The 21,736-nt window shown below is 38.9% G+C and overlaps 1 protein-coding gene across 2 annotated transcripts in view; it reads right to left on the reverse strand.

The window, feature by feature from the left end:
• Positions 1 to 374: 374 nt before the first annotated feature.
• Positions 375 to 21,736, reverse strand: part of plod2 (procollagen-lysine, 2-oxoglutarate 5-dioxygenase 2) — a 29,330-nt gene continuing 7,968 nt past the window's right edge. Inside the window, exons 2-20 of one of the 2 annotated variants that reach the window (XM_053342490.1) lie at positions 18,250 to 18,341; positions 17,227 to 17,363; positions 15,124 to 15,287; positions 13,169 to 13,281; positions 13,005 to 13,068; positions 12,654 to 12,751; positions 11,452 to 11,553; positions 9,431 to 9,556; positions 9,213 to 9,334; positions 8,372 to 8,476; positions 7,320 to 7,445; positions 6,371 to 6,512; positions 5,592 to 5,654; positions 4,271 to 4,384; positions 3,896 to 3,961; positions 3,582 to 3,686; positions 1,927 to 2,073; positions 1,544 to 1,669; positions 375 to 1,427 (exon numbers count right to left, since the gene is read on the reverse strand). In XM_053342490.1, coding sequence (XP_053198465.1) covers positions 1,272 to 1,427; positions 1,544 to 1,669; positions 1,927 to 2,073; positions 3,582 to 3,686; positions 3,896 to 3,961; positions 4,271 to 4,384; positions 5,592 to 5,654; positions 6,371 to 6,512; positions 7,320 to 7,445; positions 8,372 to 8,476; positions 9,213 to 9,334; positions 9,431 to 9,556; positions 11,452 to 11,553; positions 12,654 to 12,751; positions 13,005 to 13,068; positions 13,169 to 13,281; positions 15,124 to 15,287; positions 17,227 to 17,363; positions 18,250 to 18,341 — 2,168 coding nt within the window. In that variant the 3' untranslated portion in view covers positions 375 to 1,271. The remainder of the gene's footprint in view (positions 1,428 to 1,543; positions 1,670 to 1,926; positions 2,074 to 3,581; positions 3,687 to 3,895; positions 3,962 to 4,270; positions 4,385 to 5,591; positions 5,655 to 6,370; positions 6,513 to 7,319; positions 7,446 to 8,371; positions 8,477 to 9,212; positions 9,335 to 9,430; positions 9,557 to 11,451; positions 11,554 to 12,653; positions 12,752 to 13,004; positions 13,069 to 13,168; positions 13,282 to 15,123; positions 15,288 to 17,226; positions 17,364 to 18,249; positions 18,342 to 21,736) is intronic. The other variant, XM_053342491.1, reaches the window with a different exon arrangement.

Here is a 21,736-nt window from a genome sequence, read left to right on the forward strand (position 1 = left end):
AAGGTAAACTGAACTATATTTGCACTGATGTATGTCATCATACCACGCCCCAAATACCCCACCACTGGTCCCTGCAGCAGAAAAGCACTTCATTCCAGACCGGGCCTGATTGTTTTTACATGTGGCGTGTTCAATGGAGAACAAGTTGAAAGACTTGGAAAACAATCTGATACGCTGATAAAACAATAGGAGGCTGGCTGAGGTCGTGATCACTTCTAGACCCCACTAACTGTCTGCCAGGAATATCAGTTTCCTGATGTGGAATTGTTGAGTGTCTGACGTTATGCTGAGTTCTCCGAAAAAGGTGTATTGGACTGTTATAATGATGACGATAATAATCCGAATAATAAATCCCAAAACATGTTTTTTATAAACACTTTTTTATTACATTTTGACAATAAGTTAAACTTAATTTGCTGAATTACAAAATCATTCACACATGTCTCTTAGAAAATAAAAGCAGAAATATTCTCAGGAAAGAAAATTAATGTTTTGATAAAGATATAAACTAAGAACCTTTCAAGTAAAACAGAACCTTTTAAACTTCATTCAAACATAACTCATACTGAATTTTGTTCTTCTTTTTTTTCTGGGGTGCAAAATTACAAAAATAGATTTATTTTTCATCGGGCACAAAGCAAAGTTTAATTTATTCAAAATCATCAATTGATTATTAAGTGTACGAAAACACTTTAACTCGTACCCTGCCAAATAATGAATTTTATCTCGTCTATTGCAGAAACACAGAGTTGATTAGCACCAGTAGTAACTGTTGACCCAATTACGAGTTTTTACAGTGTAAATGCGCTCAGTGACATTTTACCTGAAACACAAATAGATACACAAAAACAATCTGCACGCTAGCATGGTACAGCTAAACGCTAGCAATTAATGACAGTTAGCATGACAATGGTAAAGCAGAATGGTTAAAATCATGTTCACAAAAATTCCTGCAATTAACCTAATTTGCAATCCAAAAATAAATGGTTTATATTTAAATTGAAGGTAAGACACAACCGTGCACTCTGCTAGCATATTGTTCTTCCCATTTTGTGTATCTAAAGCGTGAATTACTTTTCGTCACTTCCCTTTCCACTCTACACTCTGTTTGACAGAGATTAGTTTAATGTAATCACTCGATCTTTTAAAGCAACTGCTTTAAAAATTTGTCAGCAAAACCTCAGGGGCACAAAACATGAAATGACAAAACAAACATGATGGGGAAAAAAAGCAAAGCTCGGACAGGCTAATTTACAGTATAATCAGACAGTTCAAGGGTCGATGAAGGACACTGCAATGTAGCGGGTGCCGTTAGTTGTGGGCAAGCCTTCATGGAGATGAGTCAGTCGCCCTGGGTGCATGAAGCTCCAGCCTTTTCTTGGCGACTCTATGGAACAGTTATATCTATGGAAACGACAACCCCCACCCTAAAAGGAGAGAAAAGACAGTTTGATGGTTGTGTATAGTCAGAATGTATTAATAGGGTTAACAAGAATATTAAGGAGATGATGTAAGTGGAAATGACATTCGTGTTACATCTTACCTGAAAGTCTGTCTCTTTGCTATTGAGAGCAACGTTGATGGTGAAGGTAGAGGAGTCATGGTGGGGCCTCAGGTATGACTGTCTGCCAGGCGTGTATTTTACCACAAAGTTCATTACAGCGTAACCCTGCGATGAAGGGACAGAAATACATCAAGTTAGCTGACAGTCAGTGTATCTTTGAAAGTTTCATCCAATGGAAAACCTGTCAGCCACTGTCAAAGCTCACATTCCATTAAAGAATGTAACATACATGTAAAAACAGGTCCTATGAACAGAACTAACTTTTTCTGCTGATTCTGACTGCATTGTAGCTTTCAGGCAAATAGAGGACGGGTTTCACTGTTTATCTTTCCTTTATTTCTCCAAGGGGCCACAACACTAACCTTAGTGTAGTAGCCAGAGAAAACTTTTAATGTGACGGGCGATATGAACTCTCGGATGAAGTGTAGCCACTCCTTATCAAAGCCGATTTGCTTCATATGAATGTCATCCGTCGGTACGGTCTCATAGCCTCCAGTAATCCGCTTGTCCTGAGAGAAAGAAATGAGAGAAAATAAAAGCACGCTGCAGTGTGATTTACAATGGAACAAATGACCCACCATCCTCAATGTGTGGGTTACCACATCTTTCAAAGTGATGATGATGATGACGTGTCTCTGTGTATGCGTGTGTATTTAAAACCGCAGAGTGTACTGTTGTCTGCGTGAGGCTTAATGACCCATCCAACTCAGCCTGTTTCCCAAACAGAGTTAGTCATAGTGCCTGCATTAGTCCACATATGGTCCCCTGAGCAAACTTTCAGAGACATTAATTACCAATTTCAAACTACATAAAGCAGGCCACGCGAATAAGACACCATAAACATAAAACACATCACCATGATCTTGCTTCTGTTATACCTTTGGGATGGACCTGGAGAAGATAGTAATAAAAAGTGTGTGTGTACAGGTAAAATAGAAAAGCTCAAATAGCTTAAAGTAAATAGCTTTTACTCTGCTGCTACTGCTAAAGCTGTAAACATCTCGCCAGATCCAGCACAGATCTCTAGATGTGCTGTGTGGGATCTCACGATATTTCGACGATGTTTACAGCAGCAGAGTAAAAGCCATCAGGTAAGTGTTTATTTTAATAAACTCCTGGTGTACTTACAAACTTTCCAATGCATCGATTTATGAGTAAAGACCCTATTTGTCCTACTGTAGAAGTTTGATAACAATCCAGGCATTATTAGTGGGGTCATTTACGAGATACACTGGTGGTCCGGTTAGCGCCTGTACTAAGCCATTCAGCTGATGGCTCTAACTCCATTATTTTGCGACCAAATGAACAAAAAGGGCTGAGGCACTGATTAGATAGACCTCATGGTGCATATGACGCTAGGTCGAAATTACATAGAACCATCGCTTTAAAAACAACATCAAATCAAGTACATTGTTTTGATTTATTCATAACACACAACACAATACTTTATCACAATGAGAACATGAAGTGTTATCTTTACTATCATAATTATCTAACTCCAGCATTTGTTGAGTTTTCAAAGTTTAAAAAAAAAGTGTGCTGAATACATTACAGCAAATTGCTTCTTCTGCAGGTGGGAAAATGAGCCCTGGTATCTCCAACTGTGTAGACTTTGCTGGGAATTATGTGTATCTTAGTGGCAATTTACTGTCTCAACTTTAAGGTATTCATCAGTCCTAATAAAAGGTGTTGAGTGATAGAAAATATACAAAAATTGAAACTATTTGATCTGCAGCTCATATGTTACTAACTTAATCTCTTTTTTCATAGGTTTTCAAAAGAAAGGAATTAGATGATGCCTTTTCTCTGGATACATGTAGACTCCGTATTTTTTGACATTTTATCGAAACAATAATTTAAAAAAATGCTTAAATGATCATAAAAATAATTATCTGCAGCCCTAGTATTCTTCACACACTGCTGCCCTTTCAAAGATGTGTGAACATAACCACAGAGAAAGGGTTCATGTGTGTGACAGTAGTGCTGTGTTCAGTGAACCCGAGCTAACAGGACTGACCTCGTGTTTGCCTCCAGACCATGATCCGTAGTGCTCCATCTCCTCAACCAGTTCGTCACAGGCCTTCTCTGTGAAGACCGGGAACCAGAACACATCTGGACAAGGCTGCAATAAACATACACAGACTACATGAACAAAGAGTCTTCTGAGATTAGACACGAATCTCACCCCCACCTGGAAATGCAATGACTGTAATGCGTAATCCACAAATATCTGAAAAGCAGATGTTGGGATTTCTGTGGAACATTATGTCATTCTCTAACTGTATCTCTTTCAAAAGGAACACGTCCAGATTTGCACGCGTATATACAAACCTCCTCCATGAAGTTTTCAGTGAAAATTCGTGTGTAGTTTTGGTGGATGTACTTCTCCTTCCAGTCCTGAGAGATGGAAAAAATTCGGATTAGTGGGCATTTTTTTCGACTGTTTGCTGACCTGCATACCTCACAGAGCTAATCCCCACTCCAACAGGACAGGCCCTAGCATGCCAAATACAGTGTTGAATCACAAAGCCTTTATCAGTAGAAAGTCTTATCACATTGAAGTCATTATTTCAAAATCGTCTCAAATCTATAATCTTTTCATTATAGCTAATAATCTTTACAGGTGGTGTTTATCTCAGCTATTCAGAAAAGAAAAGTTATTTTTGGGGAGGGGGGTGGGAATAGTGAGAGATCATAATGACTTACCACAGGGTTTTCAAATATCTGCCACAAGTCATTGTTATAATGGGAAGTGTTATAATTGGCTTTGGAAATTAGCCTCCCAAAGTCGTGACGGTTTGTTATGTACATGAAGACTCCCTGCAGCAAACAGGAAAAAAGTTCAGTCAGTTTCATAAAAGTTTGAGGCAGAAAAAAATCTCTAATATCTCACAGGAAGGATTTATAACATATCTACATAACCATAATACATGCAGGTCTACGGTGCAAAAGTGCACTGCAGGATATAATTAGGGTAACTGTTTATGACTTGAACACTCATCAATGGTTAGCACTGTCATAAAACCTGTCGAAACTGAACAAAAGGCTGCATTTGCACAAAATGAAAACTGTGATTTAAGTGTGTTTTAACACACTGAAATCAAATGTTTGACTTAGATAGAACCAAAAGAGACACAAAATATAAATAATCTAAGATTATTTATGGGCGGTGGGAGTGGCAGGGTTGGTTGTGAACAGGACAGGGTGGGGCAGTGAGAGGAGGGTGGGGGCAGGAACAGAGGGTCAAAGCGAATCTAGGAATTATATTCCCTCTACAGTGAAGCATGGGGAGGACGCGTGTGTGGGGGATTTGGACTCAGTATCAGACTAGGCTTTATAGAGGACAAAAACTGATGAATTGGCAATGGTTTTGTAATCTGTGATCAGTTTCCTGGTGTAACTTTCCAAATTTGAATGCACAAAATCATCTTGTCGATTCTATGATTCAGACCAGATGGTTTATGGGTGTGAAAAGAAATACTTTTGAAGCCTAGTCTGAGATCAGTCTGGGTGTTTAGAGCAGCTGGTTACATGTTTGCTGTGAGGTTTGGCTGTTGGGGCTAAAGCATCAGGACAGGGGGACTTGCATGTGGACTGTCTCTCGGACCTTCCTTCTCCTCCTTGATCTCCTCTTAGAAGGCATTATGAAAACAGGACAGAAAACAGGTCTCTTTCTCTCTCTAGCTTAGACAAATATCTGCTTTTGGACCTAAACTCATCACAACCATAATGTCAACATCAATTTCCAAAGAGCTGCTGGACATCCTGATTTCTTCTGGAAGGACATAGGCAGCAACTCAGTATTACAATATTGTGTTTCTGAACTTTGTATACAATTATATAATATAATTAAAATAATAATAATACTAATAATTTAACTTGACCTAAATCACAAACAATGCATATGAGTATGCCTATGAAATTCATCATCCACTTAAATATTAGCCAAAGCTTGGAATGGCATCTTAGTGCTAACCCATTGGAAATGGATGTTACAGAAAGCAGAATAATCAAAACAAATGGAAACCTTTGGGGGCCTGAGCATATGGAATGATTCCGGAGAAGGGGAGTCTTTTTCTCTGTGACTGGTCTAAAATAAAGGAGAAGCATCATGTAAATAGTATAACATACATGATTGTTTAAGAATAAGAGAAAGGGTGACAGTTGAAATATATGTGTCACATACATAGCAACCCAGGAGGAGAGGAAACGAGCCTGCATGAAAAAGGAGCAAGATTCCCTCTGAAGCTGATGTTTTTGTGGGTTAACATGGGAGGAATGCATGCTGGGAAGAGAGCCGGGCAATACAAAAGACACCAAATCAGAACTGGTAGTGGCTTAGTGCTGAGCATGGGTGACAAGTTAACATGTTAAATGGTGTAAACACAAACACATAACAGGCAAGAAAATTGGTGTCAGCTAGCCATGCAGGCATTTGAACTGCACTAGCTGGTCTTTAAAAAACAAAGAAGAAAAGTGAAGAATACTGTATTCAAGTGGAACAGAGAACCATAATAAAGGACTGTAGTGGTGATCATGAACAGAGAAAGATCATGCCTTGATGACAGACAGAGACACTTCAAACCATATATACTTGCCATCTTTCAACTTTGGCTTCTGGAGAGCTGTTGACTTTTTCAGGGTTAAGATTCATTGCATTTGTCTTATATAAATGTTTTCTAAAACTGGCTATGTCCTCATGCAGACAACACTGGTATTTTAAGGAAAACACTACTAAAATCTCTTCAGAGTAGGTTCACAACACTAACACATAAATTCCTTAAGATGGAGGTTGAGCGTTCTTACCATTTCTCTGGCGTTTCTACAAAAAGCCATATCTGGGTCCAGTTTCTCAAGAACAAAGTAGTTCCTTTCTTTCAGCTCATTCCTCAAGGTACTGCCCTTGACAAGGTATACATGTGCCATGTAAGGAATGTTCCACACACCCCTAAAAACAACAAAACATGGTGAAAAGAAGCGCTCATTTTGCAGTAGCCATTGAAATTGCATTCCTTTTTATCCCTCATGCCATCCATGACTTCAGGTGTGTTGAATGACTTGTTAGAACATAATGGAGAACTACATGGTAAGAAGAGGCAGCATGTAAATGTCGGAACATGCTATCCATTCAATATCTTTTGAATATTAAGTTACAAATACATAGCATTCGGTTTTTCTAAATTTGAATTTGTTTTTCTCCCTATCCGGACACACACCATCTCGGTGGCAATTAACTCCCACCTCTGGCCTATCAACACTGGCATCCTGACCAACCAGTGGGAGTTGTTCCTGCTGCGACAAGAACCTGATCCCTCACTGTCTTCCTCCCCACAGGTTCATGGGTGATTAAACCTTGGTTTCTACTGTGGTGGGCGGGTGCTTATTCCTTCGCGCCATCTGGGCGCCATTTCAACTTATTTTTAAACACATAAAAAATGAGTCAGTCAGAGAGAGGCAGGGAATTTAACTGTGACTTTATTCATGCCTCCGGCTTTGATGCTCAGTGCTAGATCACAGCTCAGGTTGGATTGTTAATTTAATGATTCTTCTTGTGTGTATTCTAGGATGTAGCTCATAATTAGCCATCTTGTGTCTTGTTGTTTATGGCTAAACATGATTAGCACAACGGAACAACATTTATTTATAACACATGAGAGATCCAATACTTGCATTGCAGATGTGTGAGCCAAAAATGCAAAGCCATTGCTGTGTACACATTATGGAGAGTGTACCCTTTATTGCACTTCGTACTTACATTCGTTTTCTCTGCACAATGTCGACATAATCTTCAGAGCGAGCATAATAACCATCCAGGCTCAGGGCTCCCCAGAAGTTGGACCACAGCTTGCCATGGCGAGTGACAAGGGGACCAATTATTTTTCTGTAGGGAAGCAGGAGGCAGAGTGGACAGATGGTAATTCTGTCAGAGCAGATAAAACTCAGTGACATCTCACAGACAACCACCCACCTAATGTACTGGGTTTCATACTGGTAGCATCAGCATGCTGCATCAAAAAGATCAACCTCTCAGTGAAAAGATATGATCACTGCCAAGTCCATAAAGAGATTATAAAAGTGCATAATATAAACTAGAAGTACATGGATTACTGCATCAAGTTCCAGTTAAAAAAACAAAACAAAAACTGAATCTGGTGTATTTGTTTGAATTGGTATAGAATATAGAGGCTCAGAATTTCCCACTGCTGTTTTTTTAAGTCGTACAAACCCAAACCACAATGACAGGGTTGTTTTTTTACTATGATATGAAATGAACTGGACAGCCTGAACATAATTGATTTTGATGCAAATGGATGCACAATACAGTACTAATGCTAAATGTTCTTCTCAACAAAGGCTGGCATTTTCCTCCCACAACTTCAGTGCCAGCGGAGAATTCCCATACTGTCTTTAAATATCCTAGAAAGCCTTGTGCTTTGCATGCCTTCAACAGGTCACAATACCATGCCGCGGCCACAATGACATCTAGTTTATGGGAAACTTGCTCCGCAATCATGAGCTGCAAAAGGGAAAGACGGGTTTGCATGTTTGTTTGTATATAATGCAAAGTGGCATTTCAGGGTTAGTGCAATAGACTCTTTCACTCTTTCCATGTGCCCAGTGAAAAAAACAGGAAGCCAGAGTGACTTATTTTTAAACTTTCATTCACTCTGCTGTAATGTTCCTGTGGTTTTGCCACATGGAATAAATTGAGGAATAAATTCAGTGGTTCAATGATCACAACAACTACCCAGGAGATTTGTTGAACGGGTTCCAATGTGCCACCTATTTCAGTTTCCATATTATTACCTGTTTTGCTCAATGAGGAGCTTCAGTGTCTGTCTGTTGGTGAGCATCACATCTGAATCTATACTGAAGTAGTAGTCGCATGTGGTGTCCTTGCGGCAAAGATCCCTAATGAAATAAAGAACACAGACAGGACAGAGGAAGTAGTGATTATTCAATCTGGAGCTGATTACAGTCAATGAAATACTTGGATATTATCACAGTCACAAATTAAAATTTATCAGCTCCTAAGTATAAGATGTCATTTTCAATTGCAGAGTCAGGCTCTCACTGACTATCTTTAAGTCTCACACAGACAATGTGATTTTAAGGAAGATTAGAGACTACTAATAAACCTTAGACAACTTCATCATAGGGCTGTCCTGGCCAATGCACTGAGGCAAGCTGCACTTTTGATGAGGATCTCTGTGATGGGGCCACACAGATTGAGTTATCACCATGGCAACAGGCTGGTACTAAACACTGAGCAATGAAGGAAACGGCTGATACAAGGGAAAAGTGGAGACCTCATTTGTGTGAATGCTATATTTTGTATCATACGCAACACTGTATTGTCTGGCCGATTAAATACACTTTATTTTAACTCTGTAGATATTCTACAGGCCAAGATGGCCACTATAACCCCATGGGAAACAATGCATAAAGATTGGTAAATATTAATGCTTCTGCAACATAAAATAACTGTACCAGCATGATTTAGAACTTTAAAATCAATTTAACAGGGAAGTATTCCCTTAAACTATGATAAATTTGGGCCAACAACACCATGATCTGGTTTCGTCAATTTTGCTCTTCTAACCACTACTTTAGAGAGATGATAGATTTAAAGAGAAGGCACACATACATGCCCATGTTCCTGGCTTCTCCTTGGCTCAAATTTTCCTCTGGTCCCACAACCTTGAAACTGTTGAACACATTCCTGTTTTCCTCCCAAAACTTCTGGATGTGCTTCTCGTGGTAAACCTCCTGAGAAGGGGAGCCAATATTAATGAAATTAGAGGCCACATATACAGAGGTACCGTATAGACATGTAGAAAAATCGTGGCAGCTGCATACACTCACATTGTTATGGACAAAAACTTTGAGTTTATCTTTGGGATAATCCAGGGTCAGCAGGCGCTGGAAGAATTCAGGGAGAAATGGAGTCGGCTGCTCAATGAACACTCCAACCAACACATTTGGGTAGTCCTAAGTAGATTTGAGAAGTGACAGAAATTTAAACAACATGCCTTAGTAATGCAACACTGTTTAGCATAAATCATGGATCATTTAGACAACATGCATAAACAATGACTTTACTACAGATGGTATTCACTTCAGGACAGAAGTTTCCTATGCTTTATTGTCACATGGCTCTTGATTACATGGTATGAGTTCATATTTATTATTCTCTTTTTAAATATCATTTCAACTGTTTACAGTTAAGATTAACACTATCTGCAAGAAAGTGAACATATGTTCTTTCTACAGACCAGCTGGCTTTATTACTGAGTAAATTTCCCCCTTTAAAAACAAAAAAAGTATATTTAAAACAAACAAATGAACATACTGCTTCACAGGACTTTAAACCTAGATTGCCACGTATAACTCTTTTCAGAGGACAGTAAATGTACAACATGATTGCTCGGACAGTTGGGAAAAGGAAGATATAAAGACAAATAAAGAAAGAGACAGAAGAGCAGAGCAAACATTTTCCCATGACACTCAGCTCCAGCCCACACAGCTCACTCTGGACTCATGATCCCCTTGACCAGTTCACAGAAAAGGTCTGGGCCAGGGATGAAAAGGGATCCGAGCAGAAGCGTCTAATTTGCAAGTTCCGCAATGTCTGAGTTTTAGGCACAAGAAGGGAAACTTGTGCATGTTGCCAACGTGAGCTCAAACTGTTACTAAGATACAGTGGACTGGCAGCAAGGGGACAGAGTGGCAAAAACAGCAGAGCAAATATGATCAGAACTTTTATTAATCAGACAAGAGAAACACCTTGACTTTCATTTGTACACAAGAGACAAAGCTAGGCAATTAAGGGATCTGGCTGGGTTTTGGCGGTCTAACACTTTGCGAGGCTTATGTTCAATCCCAAAACCAAAGTACACAATGAACCAAGCCGGACTGCCAGTGACCTGGGTTCACCCCCACTAGAAAGGGATGGACACAGTATGAACAGTGTTTCCACATGACCTGATCCCTCCAAACTGTTGCATAAAGCGGTGAAGTGGAATGAAATGCGTTCACTATCTTGCTTGTTATTCAGAAGCAGAATTTTTCTGCATTCACTTAGGCAGGTCAATAAGAACAGCTTTCATAGAGCTGCTTTTAATGCAGGGTTTGCACTTAATCAGCTACAGCTACTGAAGAGCATTTATTTACAGAGAAAGTGATTCATGTCTCATTATTACAGTTTGTGGTGGTATGTTTTATTTATAGTGTGAAGAATACAAAGATAATGTGATACACTGAGTGAAATCATGTGTATCTTCAGCACTATACCCACAAAGAGAAGTAAAGTAAGTAAAGTTTGGCAACATTTTTGACAGATGCAACCACACAGCCAAAGACATTTCCTAGTGCATGCCATTTTGCTGTCTATATGTCGCCAGCCTTAGCTGAACTCAGTGACAAATTTTCAGCGTAACCACTATAACTTACTATTGTGGATAAAAACCTCATACTGGCAAGCCCACTAAAAGGCAGGCTGGTCGACAGTGACACCCCTTTAAATGAGACCTTCTGAAAACCCCAGAAGCCATATCCTGCACCACAGCAGTGCAGTCCTTCCTCTTCCCCCAAGTAGTTTCCCTGGCACTTATGCTCTTTTAAAAGGATCCAAAAGGACCAACGGGCACATGAGCTATTATTGTTGGAAAGGGAGTGTATGCAGTACCAACCATCTTGCTTATCTGTTGAAATAGGACAAGCTTTGCTCCACTCATACTGTCTAGACAGTCACTGACAGAGGGATGGTTCATGCTAGAAGACTAGACTGTGTTTCATCCTTTCCTATGTCCATTAATAGTGCCTATTAAGAAATTCCCTAAAGGGGACAGTAAATTGAAGGAAAGTGTTTTATTTGTAGCACTTACTTGTAACTGAGACAAGTCCACAAGATCATCATCACAGTGGCTACAGCCATGTTCATAGTTCCATGCATTGGGGACATAGTTGGCCAAGTAGTTCAAGTACATCTGCAAGGGTAAGAATTCAGAGCAGGTGAATGACTGGTTATAGAATATTAATATCAGCATAAGAAAAAACCTCAAGTTTCTTTTCCTGGTTCAAAAGAACTCTTAAAACACGATCATGAATAGCCTACTATGTGAATAGAAAGTACAGTCCACTGGGGACAACCACGTAAAATCACCTACAAGTCAGACTGAAGACCACATGGCTATAAATGTCTTGTCTACTGAAGCTGAAACTTCATAATTAAGAGTAATTATCACTTTTCTCTTCAATTCTCTTCGTAGATTTCAACATATTATAATCACATACAGACATAGCTGCTCTGTATTTACTGTGCAAGACAGGTGCAAATTATGTGGGAAGATATAATTTCCAGACAGCACACTACCATTTACAAATCTCTTATCACATACATTAACATAGTGGACACATGTTTGTCAACTGGTAGGGATGGAGGGTTAACTGGAAAATAGTCATACATTAATGGTCAGAGATCCAGCTATTGCAGCTGCAATGGTAGGACACTGATTCTGTGATCTATCATTTAGAGTTTCTCCTCCAGATGTTAAGGCCTCTGGGGAAAATTACTCAACACTTTGGTTGATTTGGTTCATTACCAAGAAAGACCAGGAAGAAGCAGCTGGTGGTAGAGTGAAATGTTAAGAGTTAAAGGGAAGGAAAAAAAGACCAGGAAAGATCTCCAGATGAATGATCACAGAATCACGCAGACACCCTGATCATTGTAATGTACAGAGAATGATGGCGAAGGGACACTTGGACAGAAGCATTATAGCCAAGTTTTGGCCAGACCTCTCTCCTCCACTTAGTAATGAACTTGCTTTTACAGCCAGGGTAACTGGCAAGTATCACAAGGAGAAGTATGTATATTTTCACAATATGAGAGGATGTTGAATGTAAGTTGGATAAAAATCTAAAATTGCAGGCCAATAGAAACTCAACTGCAAATGGGAAAGAATAGTTTGATAATTCCACCCAAAGCTACAGTGGTGTCCTAAATAAGGATGATTATCTCAAAATGTATCTATGGTGTGCTTTGAGTAGACTTCATAAGGTGTGCTCCAGTGCATAATTTATTACTCACTTTGGTGTTTCCGTTGCCATGGACGACCACTGGCAGAGAGTCGTACGCTGTATTTCTAACTCTCACTCTGTCTGTTCCAAACTTGAGAAGCACTTCATCTGCCAAAAATAGGAACAAGAGACGTGTTAGACCAGGTTATGAAAATCAACTTACCACATGTGTAAGAGCTGTGAAGGTTTTATGAGGTAAATTGCCAAGCCTATGACTTCTTTGAAAATATGCAATGTGTGGGAGCAAAAACATAGTGCAGCGAGACTAAATTTATCATTTTTTGACTTACAAGTGCCAGAGTAATACATAGCTTTTAAATCAGTGAGTGAATTATTGAATTGAGTTCTTGTGATTTCTCACCAGCGGCCCCGTTCAGGTTTTGGAAGATCTGGCACTTGTGGTCCAAAGTCATATTGAGACTTTCCTGAGAAACATGAAAAAAGGGAGATTTGCTCGGCTGTACAGATATGCTTTCTAGGGATATATTTTCAGATTAAATGTTGGGTTTGATCATAAACACTTACTCGTTTTAAGGGATCCAGGTATACTTTAGTGTAGAAGAGCTGGTCGTCATCGTTGTCATGGAGGTTCCATTGTGTAACGATTTTGTTTATGTATGGGGCATAACCAATTATACCTGCAAGCAATAAACAGTGTGAAAAACACTTGCAGCAATAAAATATAGGGTGACCAAAGTTTACGAGGTCATATACAATTGGCAGACTGTTGGTGTCAATTATGTATGTTGGCTTCTTAGTATACGCCTTAAACAAAGTGCAACTCTGGCCAGTACTCCCGAGCACAGAGGAAACTTTTTCTTCCCACAGTGTGCAGATAGGACGGAGCACAGTAATGGGCAGTAAGAAAGCTGTAATCCATAAGTTTTAACTGTCTCACAACTCACCACTAGCCGAGTTTCTGGAACAGTGTGTGCTAGTATGTAACTCACACCCATTCTAAATGCACATTCTCATGGCAATCTCCATTCCAGTTTTCCCTTGTCTCCTCATTTTCCTTCTCTTACTCACAAACACTGACCACAGTAACAGATTGCAGGGTTTGGCTATGTTGTTGGTGTGCACTGTCTTGCATCCCATCATTTCAAAAACGCCTGAGAAACTGTAAACAAGTCAATGGATAGACATGACATAATCTAAACAATTAGCACTGAGAAGAAGTTCAAAGGAAATCATGACATTTTATGCAAATCATGGCCCAGTCAACATTAACTTGCACTGTGCTTTAAAACACAGCATATTATATTCTGACAGCAACTTTTAAAGAGTGAAAACAAATGAAACTTTCTATCATGGTATATCTCCATTTTGGCATTAAAAAAACAATAGAAGTTATAGCTCTTGCAACTCCCATTGCTATAATTGGTTTCAGGACCCAGTTTAAACTATTATTAGTTTAGTCATTGAGTTACCTTTTTGTTAGTCTACTTAAATAAACACACAGCCACACACAAACTTACTGTATCATGATTCCATTCCCGAAACTCTGTGCTCTCTGTGACACAGTGGTCCAGATGCTATAAAACTTTCTCCAATGGTCACTTGGGCGGTAGCCGTAAGAACACAAACAAAACCGGCAATTTTATATAAACTGTGGCACATTCGGGGGGCCAAGACAAATCCACATGTCATGTCAGTGACAATGAATGCTAAAAACAGTCTCTGATCAGACTGAGACAACTAGGCTCCATTATGGGAGGTCAGACCAGGATGATGGCCACAGGGAAAGCAGTAATCCAATGGCCTGAGGAAGAAGTGCAGCTGGCCATTCCATTTGCATAATGCATAAGCACATACTGCTACTGTCCTTTTTTAAAAACACACAAAAAAACAATGTCTACACATATTTAGTGTGTTTTTCAACAGTCTGCATTTTTAGATTACTTCACATTCACTATACCGAGAAACATCTTCATATGAAATGGGTTGAAAAAAGAAGGAAGTATGTAGTTACTGTGCACATGAATGGGCTTCTGTCACCTCTTGTCCACTTGGACAGGAAATACCACCAAGAGTCTGTTTACAGGGAAAATATACTCCCATTTTACAGCAAGAGATACTAATACAAGTCCTGTGTTTTCATATTTAAAAGCTAACACCAGTCTATTGCCATTCCTTGGAATCATTCCACCATTATTTAAACCAATAACACTGAGGAGGCTTTGCTGATTAGCTCCCTGAATTCCAGAGAGGCCTGCAAGTCTTCAGCTTTCGATAGCTAATGGTAGAATGTAAACAGTGTGAACCCATAGAAACTATGGGATTAAAACCAAGTTCCACAAACACTATTCTATCCTACCATACAAGTTACATGTAACAAAAAAAGACTATTTTGCCTCACACATGGTTGAGAAGTTGAGGGTTAGGGTTAGGTGTTAACACACCATCATGTGAGCCATGGCACAAAGGAGAGATTCAACAGGTCATAACAATTCAGCACATTTTGAAAATGTAAAACCTACCTCCAGAGTTGAGGTAGCGCTTGCCACTGCGGACTGAGGGGTACTTGTCAGCTAGACGCTTATCTGGCCAAATCAGTCCTTCTGCAGCAAAAAGGACTTTATGATGGGCTTGCTGGAACTTCCTGAGAATCTCTTCTGGTCCCCCAGCAAAGATAAGATCATAGCTAAAAGAGAGTGGTGAAGATAAAATAAGACCCTCACCCCTTAGGGACAGTGTGACAGTTTTCTTTTCAAAAATACTACATTTCTTACAACTAACAAACAAATCAAGCTACTACTTGCTCAAGGTAGATCGAAATCTTAATGTAAACAATGGACATTCTTCATGAGTGAACATTTGTATAGGCAAGCATTCCTGAATTGCACTGAGACAGAAATGTATCATGACAGAGAAACAAGTGCCTATGCTTTTACATAGGCCTGGGAGCAGCTCATTTAAAAGCATGGTATTATTCAAAGGGCAGATATTTTAGCATGTGGAACGTTTAGAGTGATTTTGTGACTTTTTGGTATGAAGTCATAATGATAAAAGAGCTGACTAAATGTTTTGTTTTATTTTCTCTTTGTTTGTGTTGCCTATACTGTCATCATAGATCATTGATTAAAGATTACTGTACTAAATTTGCTCTGATTACTACTACAGAATAGTTGAGTTTTAAGCTGCATTGAGCATTCTGCTGCAAATTATGTAGTGTCATACGTGTCTTCTTCAAGTAATTAACAGAGAACACTTAAAGCCAAGGTTTAAATATCTATTTAATTATGCACAACACACTCCATAATGTGTTTGGGAATATATAGGGTTCATATACTGAAAGTGGGAAGCACCACCTTTTTAATTTTGTACCAGTATTAAGAAGGTGTGATGTTTGGAGCTAACCTTGATTAAGTAAAACCTTAATCAAGGAGTCTAAAATCATTACTATACACATGAAAAAATTCTGCCAGTTCCAATTGTGCATAAAGTGACTGATGTAGAGCCAACTCACACACATACTGGCTGGGAATAGCAATTGTGGTCTCCATTTAAGGTACGCAGCTTTTTAATTGCATGCAATCATCATCATTTTCATCTTTTTGGAATTTAGCACATGCTCAGACACAGAAAATGAATTTTAATTTTGCATGAATTTCAGAGAGTGACTATCATATAAGACAAAATGTAAGGGTGTGAATGACCTGCACAGCCATGGTGGCCCAACAGGATTATAGATTTTGAAATGAATTTAAATGGCTCACAGTCTTCTTTGTAGTTTTTGACACTACAACAATTTTCTCTTAGAAAAAACAAACATTCCAATTACCTGTTTCAAGGGTGTGACAACTTTGCACAGCAATTATAGCTTACATTATTCATGTGACACTGTACACAGTATCATCTTCTTCTGCTCTATTTGAGGAAATATGGCCCGCAAAGCTGTTATTATTCTAAACCACTCACATTAAGTCAGTGAAACTTTCCATTGGCCTTGAAAACTCATAATAGAGCTACCTGCATGTGAGAATTACCCAGCTCATATATTTGCAGATGCTCTGTAATAATGCCTTTGCATGAAAGAGTAGAGGGCGTTTTCGGGCTACATAATTCCGTCTGTGATTGTGGAAATTAGTTTAATTTTTAATTGAGAGATCTACATAGCAATTAAGGGTGTCTTGCAATTATTTCTTGTTAAGGAAATGTATTATGTGTCAAATCAGAGCTAAATCTTATCAAAGCATCAAGCCGATGTTTCAGTAGAAGAAGGCATCGACAGAGCAGCTTAAAGTACCAGCTGATCATCATCTTAAAAAAAGAACATATAAGCAAGCTAAAAAGGAATAAAAAAAACAATCTGGTCTTTTTCTTTATTGGATTAATTGCCTACAAACTTATGGATACAGAATGGGGACTTAAGATAGTATTTCCTTTAGGAATATCAATCTTTCAGGAAACTACTTTCTGGACTATCAGTGAATATTTCTGTGATCCGTCCAGTGGAACACTGAACAATGACTACAGCAGACAATGAGAAATATTTTCAACAAAACTCTGCCTGAATCTTATATATGAAAAGGTCCAAGCTACCAAAGAAAGGTAGGAAAAATATATATTTGTATGTATACCTGTCCACAGATAGTACAACAAGGTCCTCCTGGTCAGCAAGACCCTCCATGGCCTCCTTCAGTAGTCTGACTTTTTGCCCTCCACCGATAGAACGGCCTACGTCGCCACCCTTCCATGCTTCTCCCATTCCCAACACCTGCAACAGCCAAATATGAATGCAACATTAGCAGGAGGCAGCACTGCAAACATATCTATCTTCACATGTACTTTTTTTTTGTTCACGTTTTCCAAAATGGAACAATTTTCCACCTCCTTTCCCTATGAAACACACCGAGATCAGGAAACGTGATCAAGTTGGCCTGCATCAGACAATTGTGTTACCGTATCAGCAGATGTTTTTGCTCACTGAAAGGCAGAATTGCACATTTTACTGACTTGAGTGCTGCCAGAACAAACTTCCACATAATCTGATTGTTTTGCAACAACTGTGATTGAAAAAAGCAGAAAACTGTGGCAGGAGGTTTAGATAGGAGTGTAAGTCTTGGAGTGAGTGGTTACGTCATACTGATAACACACATGGACCAAGTTAGCTGCAGTACTGAGGTAAAACCGGAGTTATAGTCCATTTATCAGGTCCTTGTTTTTCTTTGTTTACCTATGGGGCTTGCTGTGGAGAGTTGAGTGTGCATCAAGCCCAAAAAAACAATTTAACCAAGCACATAGCACAATAACAGCAAAATGCTCTAATTTAGAAAGGGCTCTTAGAGAGGCACAGGGTCATAGCAGACAAATATGGTCAGGACACTAACTCCATGCCATAACAAAAATTATTTTTACTGCTTGTTTTAACCACAGTGATGAATTCTGGACCCATACTGAGGAGTGTCCGTGTGAGATGGGTGTTGTTGTAGATTGTTGCACTCCGTTGTTCTCTTTAACAACCCAAATCTATCTTGAAAGTGTGTTTAAAACAACTGGTCCTCTGTGTGCGCGTGTGTGTGTATGTGTAAGGTTAGCACTTTTAGCTTGGACAAAATCCACATTTTTTGACATAATTTTAGAATATGAGAAGACAGTCTTACCTTCACAGTGTAGTTGAAATAGTCTGCAGACTGCTTAAAGCGGATAAAGCCATCTGTTTCCTCAGTTGCAACAGTAAGAACAAGCAATTTTTCTGAAAAAGAACACATTTTCACAACTTTACTTTTGTGACTTATGAAGTTATCACAGTTTTTTGGCTACCAAATTATGGGGATATGGAAATACACTATTGCAGAATTGCAAAATCTTGGTTTCTTTTGAAGGAAATCCACAGAAATATGTGTATTCTTGTATAGCTACGTATATGCTACTATTAAGATTCCCTCTTATGCAAGCCAAGTCCTTCATAAACCTCAGACCTATGTCAACAAACTGGCAACTATTTGGTTTAGCAGTCTAAACCTATATCTCAAATTAGGAACACTGACTGTAGTTTTGATCTGAAGCACATTTTTAACATGGACTCTGTAACTTCTAACTATCTTCTTTGGTTAAAAGAACTCCCACAAACCTCCAGGACATTTCCAGTGGCCATGAGTGCTGAAGTTTGAGGTTGAGGAAAGGTTAGACCAAATACAAATTAGCACCATAGCCTCATGTGAAACTAGAGAAAGGCGGGCTACACCCACTAAGCTGGTTTTCACTTGTTCTATTATGTTCTGTGAAACCAACTAGAGGGCGTTGATTAGAGAGGCTGCAAGAAGGAAGTACCCTGGATCTCTAGATCTCATTCTTCAAAGTCTATTATTCCATGAAGGGGGAGTACTATTGTATTTCATTTCCAGCCTCAAACAGATAATTTCAAACTGAGCAAAACATTATTCTACATTGGCAGACAGACACTCCAACAAAAAAGTTAATGACACTTTAATATTGTTTTATAGGACCACTTGAGTACTAATCCGGCTTTTCATGTTTCAAGAGCCAGTCTTCCTTCTGTTCATTATACAGCATTATGTTCCACTAAACTCTTGTAAATAATTTATTGTGCACTGGCAAGTAGATTGAACGTATGAAAGAGTATATATTGGGGCCCTTTCAAGGCCTTGAGAAGATCTGATTCAAAAATGCAGTGTGGTCCAGACGATAGAACTTATGCTACACCTTTGAAAAACAAAGATGAACAGGTCTTTATTTTTTTAAATTAATTAAATGTTATCTATCCTGGAACTTTGAAATCACATTTCAAATAGAGGATGCTGGCATAATATTTTCATGTCATATGGCCCACCTAACCCTCACTCATTGGCCAAAAAAGTCATTACTGCTTCCATAAAAGGGAATGTTGTGATTCTGGGAGCAACCAAATGTGTTGAAAAGTTAAGTCCATTGCAGTCAAAAAATGAGTTGTACTACTTCACAATCACTCATTTCCCATTCACAGTTCGATACAAACAACTAAAGCACATTGCAAGAAGTCACTGAATAGCTCTTTTCCTTTCATTTCCCGTCAGTATGTACTTAGCCATTCTCTCATCCCAGTCTAGTCTGTGGCCCTGTCATCGCTCTAATAGCTATTCCAGTACTTCTCTGACACAGAGGTTCTGTTACAGGTTGGAAATAGTTTCCTGTCTGCCTTGAACCTAAGAGCATCAGATGACACACAGCAAATAACCGGTGGGACTTCAGAATGACTTGAGTTTTAAATTAAAAGCGGCACAGAGGGAAAGGGGCGCCTATTTCAAGCCACAGGTGTGTCCCTGTTCTTGTTCTTGGCTTGAAGGTCGAACAGTGCAGGGAGAGAATGGTGTCTTTCACATCTGGCAAACACATTTTCTATGCAGCTCTGTAAAACAAGTGATTTTAATAGTTACAGTAGAGGTCTGGATGCTTCCCATTTCCCTACACCGTATTATCACAGTGGCAAAGTTGAATCCCAGGTCGGGTCAAAGTAATTAGATATTCAGAAAGCAACATGTGCATGCCTTTAGAACAAGCCCTCTGGGGGAAAGATGTGTCATAAATCAAACTACTCCTCTTTTTTTTTTGCTGTGTGAAAGCAATCTTGGTTGAAGCTATGGGGGAAAAAAGCTTTTTCTAACTAGATTTGATTTGCAGATTAAAACACAACTACTCAAGTGACTCAACCTGAATATTCATCATCTGATCATCATTTAGCTAATGAGTGAACACCATTTGCATATCATAGTATTTTCGTGCTAAACAGTGTAGCAGGTCAGTAATGCATCCTGGTTTGTGGAGTACTATAAGATACTGTATCAATGACACTTAAGAAAAAAATGTTGCATTCTAGCAAGAATTTTCTGTCAGGATTTCCTTTGCCTCCATGAAAACCCTATTACATAATGATGTGAGTTAATTCCTTCATGCCCATGAAATATGAATTAATCACGAGCAGCTTTGTTTGTACTTGGGCAATAAAAGCCTGTGGTGAGCTTCACATTGTGATCTCTACACTGTTCAGTTTGTATAACATTTCTATTTTAATTTCCTATGCAGTATTAAGAGTACTGTACTTTACACTAAGCCATAGCACACATGTGGAGAAAAACTGGCTGACTGGCCCGTGATGCCTGGGAGACATTTCCCAGCAGGAAGAAATTGATTGACAGCTCACACCAATTACCCTCTGTGACTTTACCCTGACCTTAAGAACCACACGCTTTTTTCTCCCATTGTAAACATTCAGGCCACATGAGTGTATCCTAACAAGCAAGCTCCCAGTTAAGTACAGCCTGGGCCTGCAAATCCCCTTTGATTTAAAAGGGATCAGTCATATACTTTTATTTCTTACATTGCAAGTGTTACTCAACCACTGTGGAAAGTCTCTTTCACTGGTTTTCCATAAAAAATTCCCAGTATGGAAAACTGTCTCATGTGAACTATGACTGGAAACCTCGGCTGGACGTCCTAACTTGGTCTATAAATAAAACACAAAGTTCCTAGAGAAGAATTATGGTAGGTCAGCATACACCAAGACAGGGCATATATCATATTGTATATCATATATTAAGTTAAAATGGGGTTTGTCTGTAATTTCCTCAATCAGTTAGGGGAAACATTTTAAATTGCACAAAGTATGGATCAAAGGGCTAAAACGGATAAGTCTTGCATACTGTAAGTGTAAGTTAAACTTTATGTCCTTGCACTGCTGCAGTTTGTTTCTGTTGCTTCTAATAGACCGATTTCACCATAGTTCAGAGAAACCCAAGTCTATTTGCTTATGCTTTTGAGCATCCCAAAATACGTATATTACTCTTGTAGGCTTAGTCTTAAACTTGAATATAAAATGTTTGTATAACATAATATAACAAAGGGGATGAGGAGTCTACAGTTAATTCTGGGTATGCCCTACAGGTGAGTCCTTGATTCTACATTATTTAGTTATTTGCTTCTGCTGGAGTCCATCTTTCACAAGCATAATATCAAATTGTACTCATACGCAGATGACATCCATATGTATGTTACACAGCATTATTTGCATCTACTTGACATTTTTGCATATTCAAAGTATTACCAAAACAGGCTCATACCATTTCATTGTTTTGCTTATGTTTTCAACTGAGT

Source organism: Scomber japonicus, chromosome 21 (assembly GCF_027409825.1).
Source record: "Scomber japonicus isolate fScoJap1 chromosome 21, fScoJap1.pri, whole genome shotgun sequence".
NCBI classification, from domain to species: Eukaryota; Metazoa; Chordata; class Actinopteri; order Scombriformes; family Scombridae; genus Scomber; species Scomber japonicus.